The sequence below is a fragment of the Megascapheus bottae genome, chromosome 12 (genome assembly GCF_031878675.1).
Source record: "Megascapheus bottae isolate mThoBot1 chromosome 12, mThoBot2.hap1, whole genome shotgun sequence".
NCBI classification, from domain to species: Eukaryota; Metazoa; Chordata; class Mammalia; order Rodentia; family Geomyidae; genus Megascapheus; species Megascapheus bottae.
Genome location: NC_143520.1, coordinates 29,332,928 through 29,345,225, shown reverse-complemented (window position 1 = coordinate 29,345,225; position 12,298 = coordinate 29,332,928). Strand labels below are relative to the sequence as shown.

At 41.3% G+C, this 12,298-nt stretch overlaps 1 protein-coding gene across 2 annotated transcripts in view; it reads left to right on the top strand.

Moving 5' to 3' along the window:
* The window catches only part of Kif5c (kinesin family member 5C), a 170,860-nt gene that overhangs the window by 64,957 nt on the left and 93,605 nt on the right, over nt 1-12,298 (top strand). For both annotated transcript variants that reach the window (XR_016537260.1, XM_090342854.1), the window contains exon 3: nt 5,485-5,558. Coding sequence is in view for 1 of the 2 variants with exons in the window: in XM_090342854.1 (XP_090198980.1) it covers nt 5,485-5,558 (74 nt within the window). In the remaining variant the exon portion in view is untranslated. The remainder of the gene's footprint in view (nt 1-5,484; nt 5,559-12,298) is intronic.

Below are 12,298 nucleotides of genomic sequence, written 5' to 3'. Positions count from 1 at the left end.
GAAAACCATTAGAATAGAATGAGTTTATTTAGAATAAAACTAATTTATAAGACAGTATGTTGGAAATGAACTTTACAACTTGGGGGTGATTGGCAGGAGGGAAAGTGAGAGAAAAACGAGGGAGAGCATAGCAATGTTCAACGGGAAATATACTCATTACCTTACATGTATAACTGTAATACCTCTGTACTTTACTTCACAATGAAATTAAATTAAAAAAAAATGAGTGTGGGGGCCAGGAGTTTGGGCTAGTGGTAGCGTGCTTGCCTAGCATCACAAAGACCCGGGTTTGATTCTTCGATACCACATATATAGAAAAAAAAAGCCAGAAGTGGTTCTGAGGCTCAAGTGGTAGATCCCTAGCTTTGAGAAAGTCCAAGGACAGTGCTCAGGCCCTGAGCTCAAGCCCAGGACTGGCAAAAAAAAAATGAGTGTGTGTGTGTGTGTCTGTCTATGTGGTAAGTATGGATGCATATATATATATATATATGCATGTATTTTCAGAGCTTTACAAATACTTATACATGATTAAAACAGACACATAAAACAGGAACTTTCAGAGCATTAGAAATGATTTTATATATGTGTGTTTAAATATATGTGACTACATACATAATTATATGACTATAAAATAGAATGTAAGCACATTCATATGATGGGAATGAAGAGTATCTTATTCTCCCTTGAAATGAAATGGTTAGGGCATGATGAAGGCTAATGAGACTTAAAAAAAATCTTCTCAGGTTAGTATAGGGAAGTGGCTGTGCATTTCTGCATAGTGTCTCTTGTCATCAGAGCCCTACCAAGTCAGGATTGAGTGGTGGTACTCTGAGGCTTTTTTTCCCCATAGACACTTGAACAATCAAATGACTATGAAGGTCATCACAGACCTCTAACTCAAGATACTGTGGTAGGCTGATGAGCTTTCCTTCTTTCTCTGTATATACCTTTAATGATTCTGAGGATCTGGAAACCTCATTTAACTGGGTATCTTTATCCCCCCCCCACCTTTCCATCTGAACTGGGTATTTTTAATATTTTATATGGTAGAGCCTTGGCATCTCCCATGCTCCCAACTTTGTCTGGTATGCTTTTCAAAATGTTCACTGAAAGACTACACAGATTTGCCCATTTCTTTGAGAAAAGGTTATAGGACTTGGGAGTAGCAGCCTTGCGAATAAGAAAGCTCCTGCAATGCTGAGGAATTCAGCACTGTGGTTACTGGATGCTCTTGTGGAGTCCTGGTAACCATGTTTCAGCCACTCTGGATATTTGTCTTCCAAATTAACTAGACATGGAACTGAGGATGTTGTTTGTGGTTTTTCTAGCTCTGATTCCTTGAAAGTCCATTTGCTATAATATAAGACCTGTAGGGAGAAAACATGCACCATCTGTGGACTTAGCATGTTTTTACATCTTAACATTTAATCTTAGGAGGTGTAAGTATCATAACTCCCATTACACTGAAGTGGAATTTGATATTCAGAGATGGAGTGACTTAGCCAGGGGAGAATAGGGCTGGATTTGAATCTTGTTTATTTGACTGACTTACATTCTTCCAAACTACTGTGGCCTTCATAAACATCACACATAAAAAATGCTTTATAATTTATTCCTTTTATGTCAGGCCATATGGATTGTTTACTAGCACTTCAAAAAGACACGGATAACAATGGATATGGGGGGAGAGCAGAGAAAAGAGAACAGTGACTGTGGTTCCAGAGCCTTGCAGTGGCTCTGACTGTATGCCAGTCATGAGGGACATTTCCATTCTGAAACACAATGTGTGTTTGCCTGGTGACTGCCATTCAGGCTAGCCTGGCCCAGCACTCACGTGATGTTCTGCCAAGTTGCTTCTACATTCAGTGATCATGCTTCCTTGGCTGAAAAGAATCTTAAGATTCTAAGGTATGTATAGCCCCTCAGTTACTGTTGTTAGATATCCTGGTGTCCCTAAAAGACCATTTTTCCACCTGGAGACTGTAGGAGAACATGACAGCATCCTTACCTAAATGGAGTTAAATGGTCCAGTAAGATCAGGGCTCAGAGGGGATCAAAACCTAGGATGCAGGCAGAGCTTCTGACTCTACAGCTGGAGACAATGTACTTCTAATTCTGTCTCAGGAGAGGAGAGGGTTCTTGGTACTATAGAAGCTCACTGGAGTTTACCTACTGCTGGCTGACTAGTTCTTGGTTGGTGAGGTGTGGTAAGCTGTGTGGTGTGAGTTGAGATCACTATCACAAAGAATGGTTTTGTCTGGCTGAGTGTGGCTCATGTGTAGAAATGGTCATTTTGTTTTGGCTGAGAGTTAAAGAAATGCAAGAGAATTGTCTGCCATTCCGTGTGATGAAAATGCCTTTCTGTGGATGATTTCTGTTGCAAGTGAGCAGGACAGAGTGGTGTGGGGCTTGAGCACCTTCTGTTCCCATTTTCTGACTCTTGCCCTTGCTCTCATCTCAGTGATTCAGCCCCATGCCTGTACCACTTGTCCTTGGCATCCTCCTAACTCTCCCCTCTATGGGAAACAGGCTGGGGTTTTTTTTTTTTTTTGAGGCAAACTAAAAAGGTATTGTCCAATGTTCATGCCCCATTATGTAGCAGCATTTGGTGGAAGATCTTCTACATATTTGTGAAAAAATAGTTACTATTTTTAAAATTTATAAGTTATAAATTGGTTAAAGCCAATGCACTTCTAAAAGTTACTAGATCTAGTGGTTACACTGAAATAAAGTTTAAGAAAGCAATAAATAACACAGACTGACAAAAATATCTCAAAATAACCACAAAACCCACCATATCCTGGAATTTGGGAGTAAGTAGGCAAAAATGAATTCTAAAAGTTATCTTTTTCAATTACAATCTAAATCAAAATGGAGTCCATAAAGGACATTAGCCCCATTCAACCTGAACTTCAGAGAGATTCTCCAACATTGTGTTAATTGTAATATAAATGTAATACTTTAAAGACTAGTCAGAGTTTGTTCTGTTGGGGTTGTTCATATTCTCTTTTTCTTAAAAAAAAAGGAAAGAAATTGTGCTCAGTGTTGAAATAAGAAAGAATGGGCTGAGTACATTCCAATGTTCTGACATGATGTGACCTGTCTTTCACCAGGGGGATAGCAGCTAACTCCTAGCAGGTCTGTGCCTTGTGCTTGGTGAAAATGCACTCAGGTGGCCTCGTACAAGTGCTCTGCCACCTTGCTTTTTCTTGTGGAAGAAGAAGCATGGGCTGGACTCTGAAGTTAGCTTCAAACTGATTTTTTTTTTTTAATGGTGTGGTAGTTAGCTCAGAGCCACAGCTCCCTGTGGCCTTCTGGGTGACAATGGCTTGTGGAGTGGTCTTTACATGTCAGGTTCCCACCTAGTTCAGAAAGGAAAGGAGCTGGACTTTGGCCTTGATGTCCCTAGCTTTGTCTAGCGCCTGCTTAAACAATTTCCAAACCTTTCATATATACAGCCTTGAAATAAGGCAAGGGCCATTTTAAGTTTGGTAGGGAAGATGTTGAAATTCTAATGAAAAGATGGCTTAATATTGTATTTGTGACTTGCATTTCAGTTTCCTAGAGTTATAAATATAGAATTTTAAAAGCACAACTGAAGGGTGGGACCTTGTGTGGGATCTTCAAATCTTCAAATCACATCCTGTCAGTGTAGACGTACTTTGCACTGCCAGCATCTTCAGGCCTGGGGAATCTTCTCTCTGAATAAGTGGGTATTTCCATTACAAACTCATGCTTGAACCTCTAACCCGAGCCTTGACTTCAAGGTTTTGCTTTCTGCTGTTGCCTGGGAAACCTTTATCAGAAGTGATATGTGTGAACATGTGAAGAATATCACTCATTTCTCTCTCTCTCTCTCTCTCTCTCTCTCTCTCTCTCTCTCTCTCTCTCTCTCTCTCTCTCTCTCTCTCTCATAGCTTGATGCCAATTTTTGAGGAAGACTAGAATTAAAAAAAATCTTGCTATGTAGTCTTTCCTTTCCTCCCTCACTTCCTTCCCCCCTCTCTTTTATTTTCTCTAAAGGAAAATCCCTTTTTCTGTTTCTCCTTCCCATCAGCAAAATGCATATAAAATGTGTTTTTGAAAGCCTTAAAATAAAACACAGCCACATAAAATTCAGACTCCCCCTCCCCCCAACCCCCTTTTTCCTTCAGAAAGGGATGGATGCGTTGAATGCTAGGCTTGCTTTTCTCCTGTGGCCCTGAAGAAGAGGACACTCTGTACCTGGTCCTCTTCTGCTTTCATAATCTGCATGCATGAAAACATCCTCTGTGGTGCAGAATGGCTGGTGGGGGATATTAATTGTGCATCATTTCCATTTCAGTGAATGAAGGGAAAGCAGGAGGGAAATGTATTTTAATCACCTCTGCTGCTTTGAAAGAATTCCCACAGTCTCTTGTTTAGTGGAAAGCAGACTCCATGCTCACACCTCCCCTGTCCCTGTGTGTATTGGAAGCTGGCCTGCTTTGTGTGTGTGTGTGTGTGTGTGTGTGTGTGTGTGTGTGTGTGTGTGTGTGTGTGTGCGCGCGCATGTGTATATGCATGTGCGTGTGTGCATGCTTGCTTGCACTGTGTTCTCATTGTATAATTAAAAGAAATTGCTCGTGCTGTTGGGCCTGGTTGCTTTAGCTAGGACAAGCAATGAAAAAAGAGAGACATTATATTTAGGTGGGAATCTTGCCGGTTTCCAGCCTTACTGGGTTGTCACCGTGAGGTTGGGTTTACAGCTTGGGAATTTCTCCTCTTCCCAGCTCTGGGATCTGTGCTGATGGAGCTCTTGTTGGCCCTCAGGAACAAACTCCCTAAGCTGCTGTCCTGGTCTAGATTAGGCTGACCCCAAGCAAATCTGTGGGCAAGATATTTGAATTTAATGGATTTCAGAGACTTCGAACCTGGATAATGTGTTCCTCCTTAAACTGCTTTCAGTATATGAAAGAAAGCTTAAATGTCACTGGGCACCAGTAATCCTCGCTACTCGGGAGGCTGAGATCTGAGGATCGTGGTTCCAAGCCAGCCAGTGGGGCACTAAAGTCCGTGAGACTGTTATCTCCAATTAACCACCAGAAAACCAGAAGTGGTGCTGTGGTTCCTGTGGTAGAGCACTAGCTTTGAGCTAAAAAGTCCAGGGACAGTGCCCAGGCCTAGATTTCAAGCCCCAAGACTGAAAACAAAACAAAACAAAACAAAAAACCCCCACAAAACTTAAATGTTCTTCCCACTAAACATGTTTTCTGTTTGATGCTTGATATCTCCATCTTAATTTTGATACTACCTTCTGCCTCCTTGTCTTTATTAACAATCCATCCATTTCCTTCCATTTGTGGAGCAGTTCTTATCTCACATTTCTACTTAGAAAGATATGGAATGACATATAATTTTTGTGAAAAGTAGATGAGTCATTTGGAAACTTAAAATAGGTAGCCAAAGCCAACAATAAGATTGTAATAATGAGTTAATTTAATTATATTTTTTTCTCCTTCAAAGATGTCCTGGAAGGTTATAATGGGACCATTTTTGCATATGGACAGACATCATCTGGAAAAACCCACACCATGGAGGTAAGATTCAAGTTTTTAAATAGCCCATATTTTAATGAGTGAAGAAAAGCTTATCCTTATGATTGATAGCCCAACCTAACTGACAGTGCCTTCTGTAAAAGTCATTTATCCTTGGGAACACCTCTTGGGAGGCACGACTCTTTATAATAAATTTTTTAAAACTATGGGTCAAAGATTTAAGGAAGTTGGCTTGTGGACTAAATTCAGCCTACAGGCTTATTTTTATTGGACTTGTATTCTGATGTTGAGGAAAACTTTCTGATATGGATGGTTTCATACAATTCTAATTTTTCCATGTTCTTAGGCTGAAAATCTAGCAATACTGGGTGAATATCACCACCACTACAAATGCAGGAGCAAGGATTTTCATGGATTGAATGCATGGCTTTATGCATTTTAGACAAGTACTGAACCACTGAGCTATGCTCTTAGCCCCTTTTATCTTTCTATTAATATTTCTTCTATGGGTCGAAAGGGACCAGTGGGATAGCCCTATCTACACCAGGCATATGGGCTGTTCATTGGACTCCAATCTACTTTATATACATGGAGCGTGAATGTAAACTCAATCGAGCATCTTTCCTCTGTGACTTACACATTTGGCCCCTGTAGGAATCCAAGTGTGTAACCCCAACTAATGTTCGCTGTGGAGAGCTATGGCTTCAGATTGTCTTCAAACCAGGCATGTTTTTAGGTAGAACTGAGATCCTTTGCTGCTTTTTGTCCTGCTTTTTTTGTTTTTGTTTTTGTTTTTTAAACCAGAGACTCCTGTTAGACCTCAGGGCTGGATAATTCTTCCAAAGGCTAGGCTTACTGGATAGGAAAGGAGAGAAGGAGAGAATGCTTGTTATAAGAAACTGCATGGGATAAATTTGGGAAATTCAGCTTACAAGCAGCTGGGTAAGATGAATCCTTAATTTTTCAAGGTAGAATTTTTTCATTTACAAATCCCTCCTGGGAAAAGCGCTGTGAAGGCTGCTGCAGAGTAGGTTTAGCTTATGAATCATTCCTATTGAAGAGGAGATTTCAAAGGCTGAGGCTAAAGTTTTCAGAGCTCTGATGTTCTGCACACTGATCTTAAGGAGGCATGAACCATTTTTTTTTTGTGGTGTTGACTCTTTTTGTCCATTTTTGCTGAAGACAAGATTATGAAGGTTAAAGAGACATGAGATTTCTATGCGCCTCTTCAAACAGGACTGTTGCCCAGTGCATGAGTGACATCAGCATATGTGTGAACCTCGCAGTGGACAGCAGGAAACCTGGAAGTGTCTACCCTGCTCTCTTCTTGCTTCACGCCTCACCTTCCTCTCTCTTAACTAGGCTAGGGGGTCCTTGGCCTTTAGACTCTAGAAAAGTTGCAGTTACATACTCCTTGATCCCTACACACTCTAGCTGTGGACAGAATACTGTTTTATGTGTTGGAAAATAAGGGAGAGAGAAAGAAAGAGGAAGGAGAAAGGTGTCATGTGGTATCTCAGGAGAGCGATTTCATCAGCTTTTGAGGCTTGGGGGAAATAATCAGACTACATAAAATGCCAAAGAAAAACAATTTGGTTTTTTTTTGCCAGTTATGGCCCTTGAGCTCAGGGCCTAGGCACTGTTCTTGGGCTTTCTCAAGGCTAGTGCTCTACCACTTGAGCCTCAGCACCACTTCCAGCTTTTTTCTATGTATGTGGTACTGAGGAATCGAACCCAGGTCTTTGCGCATGCTAGGCAAGCACTCTATCACTAGGCTAAACTCACAGCCCATGAAAAACAAATTCTTATTACTTAAGATCCCCCAAACACTCAAGGAATGCTTATAAGGGGAACTTTTTAAGCTTTGGGATGAATTCATTTTTGGAAAATATAGCATATGGGCTGAATGTGAGGAATTTAAAGTGTCAAACATCAAGGACAAGACTGCTGTCCAGCATACCTTTTTGTCCTGGGGGCAGAATAGCTGGGTGTAGTGGGATCAGAAAGAGGATGATACCCCAGTCTGTACCAGTGTGGGACGCATTGCATTAACTGGAAGCTTTTGATCCTTTGGACCTCACAGTGTAAACTCTGCTTGGCCTGCCGAGAGCATTGACAAGAGAGGGACCTGAGAGCCAGAGTGTTTGCATGTGTCACTTCTAGTTGCCCAAATTTGGCTTAACTTGCTTCTTTGTCAAGCAATTTTCATGAATTGTTTTCTTGATTTTGGCTTCCCAAGCTCACTGTGCATGCCACAGGAGAGAGTTGGTGTGGGTGCCCAACCTCCTTTCTGAATCTTTTCTTTCCTAGGTAATTAGGGATTGGAGAATCAGAAAAAAGCAAGAGAATGGAGGGAGCCCCGAGCTGAAGTTCTAAGGACTGTGGGAGTCTTAGAATTCTAGTGCCCTGGAATGCAATTAAAATCAGAAAAGCTGGTCAGGGTTTGTGTCCTTGGAAGAGAAGGCTTTATGCATTACACATTGTGATTTTTCAAAGGCCTTGAGAAAGGGATGAGAACAGAGCTGTCACATTTTGAAGCTGTTTTTCATTTTAATCCTCCTATTTTGGGTCAGGCATGCAGTTCTTTTTTTCCATTATCTTTTATTGAGAGGAACACACTGATAAGCCTACATAAAACTGGGAAGATTAGCTCCTCATGATGAAGCATTTAAGATGGATTTTTAGCACAAATATAAATCACCAGACAGTGCTGGTGCAAGCTTGGCAGGTGTTTTCATGCAAGGTCTTTGGACTTGTCACCAAAATACTGAGGGTGCTGGGTACTGGCTCCAGCCAGAAGGAGGGGCCTGTTCATTTGTTTAGTGGAGTGCTAGGAAAGGTATCTTTTGGCCCTGTGCCTTACTTCGTGGCCCTTTTTCAGCACTCTGAAAAGATATGGCTGGAGACAAGGTTGTATTTTTCCTTCTGTTCAGAGGGATGCCTGGAGGCTATCTGAATAGTGCAGTTTTTCCAGCCACTGAGCTACGCTTGCCAAGTGCTTACTGCTTATAAGGTTGAAAGCTACCTGCCTTCTTATCTGGAATGCTGGACAAAACTGTCCTGCTAGGGAGGTTGAGGGGACCACTGGAACAAAAATATTTTGGTTCAGTGGGCAGTGATCTGGGTCTCGTTTCTCCTTCTGTACCAGGTACTGGAAGGTCGCATGTAGAAGCGTTTCTCAAGACCGCAGCAGGCGGTTGTCAGCTTTGTCTTGTTGGCTCTCTGGGATCCCCAAGAGGAGGAAGCACCTTCTTTCTTTGCTCCTCATTTGTACCTTTTGTCTTCCCGCCAGGCACACTTTGTTTCTGGATCTTTCTGTACTTTGCTCCTGCCAGCTCACCTTCTCTGCCCACATCCTCTACCCATCTCCTCATCCTACTCATTCCTTAGAACCTGCTGTCTCCCAAGGAAGCCTTCTCTTGTTACCTCAGCTGGAAAGGTCCTTCCATTCCCCAGATTTTTTTTTTTTGTGCCAGTCCTGGGCTTGGTCTGAGGGCCTGAGCACTGTCCCTGGATTTTCTCAAGGCTAGGGCTCTACGACTTGAGCCACAGCACCACTTCTGGCCTTTTGCTATGTATGTAGTACCGAGGAATCATGCATGGTAGGCAAGCAGTCTACCACTAGGCCAAACTCCCCGCCCCTCCTCAGATTTTTATAGCTAGAAACTTCTTCCTTTATTGTTTATGGTGACTGTGCATTGTGTGTCTATGCATGTGAGTTTTATTTGCAAACAATCAGCAAAGACCGTCTCCCCATCTCTCTGTCTTTCTGACTTTCTGTCTTTTTTGTCTGTCTGTCTGTCATCTATCTTTCACTCACACATACACATACACCCATCCCCCCACCCCATACTCAGCTGTGGCTCTCTTTCAGCCAGAAATCAATTAGATGAATCTGTTGAAAGAGAAACCTTCTAGGGAAACAGATTTGAGTCAATTATAAATGACTTTTGGATTACCAGTCATTCTTCTCTGAGGTGGACTACCGAGGAGAAGCTAAAGTATTATCATGAATTATTCAAGAGCTAGAGGTTTGGGTAGGGAGGTCTTTTGATTGAGTGGAGTTGTAAAATGTGACTGGCAGAATAGCTGTGTTTTCTTCGTAGGTATCCTTTCTTCCAAAGGTCTCCACAGTTCAGAACATAGCCCATAGTCTGGTTTGTAAAATGGTTATGATGGCCAGGTATGCTTTTAAGTACTAGTAAGATTTGAGGCTGTCAGTACCAGTTACTTGGTGCAGTTTCCCTAGGATACATCTATAGTAATGTCCTGGGGTATAAAGGTATTTTGCATCTCCTCAGGTCAAATTAGCCCCAACAGCTGCTTGGTGAGCACCCACTGTGAACTGAATGTTACAGTGCTGACATTTATTGGGCCCCTTCTGTGTTACTGAGCACTTTATATACCTATTTAAGTTAAAGTTTTCACTAATTCAATGCACTAAGTATTAGGCTAAGTTCTCTAAGTGTTACAGAAACATATATGGCTTGGCTATCCTGTGTTTAGTGGGTATAATAGTTAAACTAAAAAAAAAAACAACACTCAAAAAGCCAATGTAAACACATCAAATGAGTAACTGTTTGTAACAGAGGCCATTCCAGAGCATTCCCATTTTTCCAGGCATACTTAAGTTCTGTTTTTCTGTTGCTTTTAATAGAAAGGAAAGTTAAGAGTCAGGTGTGTAGATCAGTGATTTGGTGATATGTTGTCAGCATGGGGGTTCATGTGAGTTCTTGCCTCTGCCAACTTGGAAGTCACTTTCAGAGGGGTACTGTGTGGTGGAGACCAGAAGAAGAATTGAGAATCCAGTCGCAGAAAACAGTGATTTTCAAGGCCTTCAGTAGATTTGGAACAAGGGTTTGTGTCAAAATTGTTGTGGTTGTTGGGCATGCTTAGAAGATTGAAGAGACAACTAGATATTGTATTGCTCTTTCTTCCATTAGTCCCTAGAGTTCATAGTTTCTTTTTTTTTTAATTGTAATTAGTAAAAGGGCTACATGATATTTGCCAGATAGAAGGTGCATTAATTCACATACATTGATACCCTTTCACATGTCTTGGTACCCATTTCCCTCCCCCACCCCACACCCCCCACCCGTCTTGGTTTTTCCCCCTTCCCTATCAAATTTCAAATATCCAAATGCAAATAAATTCAATATATCAGATAACAAAGTGAGATTCTATACCAATATGAGATAACCAAGGGACAGCAAAGGAGATGAGAGACAACATAGTACATTAAGGACAACAATCATTTGTTATATGGCTTTTGTTTTAATATTCTGGAGGTCCTTTCAATTAGCTTCATACTATATGGCCTTATGTATCAAGGTTTTGCTCTATTGCAGATCTCTGCTAGTAGAGCCCAAGGTTTCTACTGATTATGAGTTCATAGTTTCTTAAAGGTCCAGAATATGCTCTGGGTATACATTTGCCATAATCACTGTATACCTGTGGACTGTGTGTTATGAACCAATAAGTTGTTTAACTCACACGAGAAAATTTAAGTTCTTACATGACTGTGCACTTCAAAACTGACTCTAGTAAGGTTGTACACGCAGGGCCACATTAGCTTTGGCTGTAAATACATTAGGGACCTTTCTACAGGAGTTTCTGGCAGGTTCTCTTCCACTGCCTCAATTTCTTTTCCCCTTTTCTGGCTGAGGACTGATGGATGCAGGGCCCTACATGTGATACGCAGTTCTGTCATGCTACACCTCCAGTCCCTGTGGTATCTCCAGTGGGTCAAACACTTGGCCCTAAAAATGGGTTTAGTAATAGTTAAGATAGCAAAAGAATTCATTTATTTCCCCACCTTTAGGGTAAAGTGAATAGAAATAAAAACAGGGAGAAAGAAAAAAAATGAATGTATTCTAAAAGTGGGCTTACTAGAAATAGCTACAAATTATTTGAAGTGATTCAAACTTGGAATTACAGGTTTTAAAAGAAATTGGTGAGATGAGTTTTCTCGATTGGTGTGCAGATGATACTAAAAGTATTTTGAGAATATGGTTTCTTTCCCCTGATTTTTGAGCAATGGTCTCTTTAAAGAAATGAAGTCTATCACTTTTCCAAGTGATTTAATTGAAGGACTTGGGCTTACAGGTTCTGGTCTGTTATTAATACCCATATGTTCTCATTCCTTTCTCCACACTCACATTCTTAACCCACATACCTGCATTTGCTGCTCTGAGTGGTAGCAGAAAAAATTCAATACCTGACAGAAGATGCTCAGCTGAGCCGAAAGAAGAATGTATTAAGTTACTTTGCCACCTTTTAGTTTTGCCATGTCAGGTAAATCCCCCAAAGCAGCCAGGAGCCTGTGTGTGTGGCTCCCTACTCCATGGAGTTCTATTTAAGAAGCACGAGAGGGGTGCCTGGAGTTTGGCCTAGTGGCTTGCCTAGCATGCACGAAGACCTGGGTTCGATTCCTCGGTATCACATACATAGAAAAAAGCCAGAAATGGTGCTGTGGCTCAAGTGGTAGAGCCTTGAGAAAGCCCAAGAACAGTGCCCAGGCCCTGAGTTCAAGGCCCAGGACTGGCAGATAAAAAAGAAGCATGGGAGGTTGGACCAATGGTAGCATCCATTTATAGTCCTACCAATGAATCAATCATTCCTGGAAACCCTGTTTATTACATGGGACCCAGGAAAGTATGATCCATAAATTCAATTTGTATATTTAGCATATTAAACGTGGCATTGTTGTCAAAGAAAAAAAAGACAAAAACCTAAAGCATTATCCCTTTCCTCTCTCACCTATTTCCCAGCATTCTTATGTT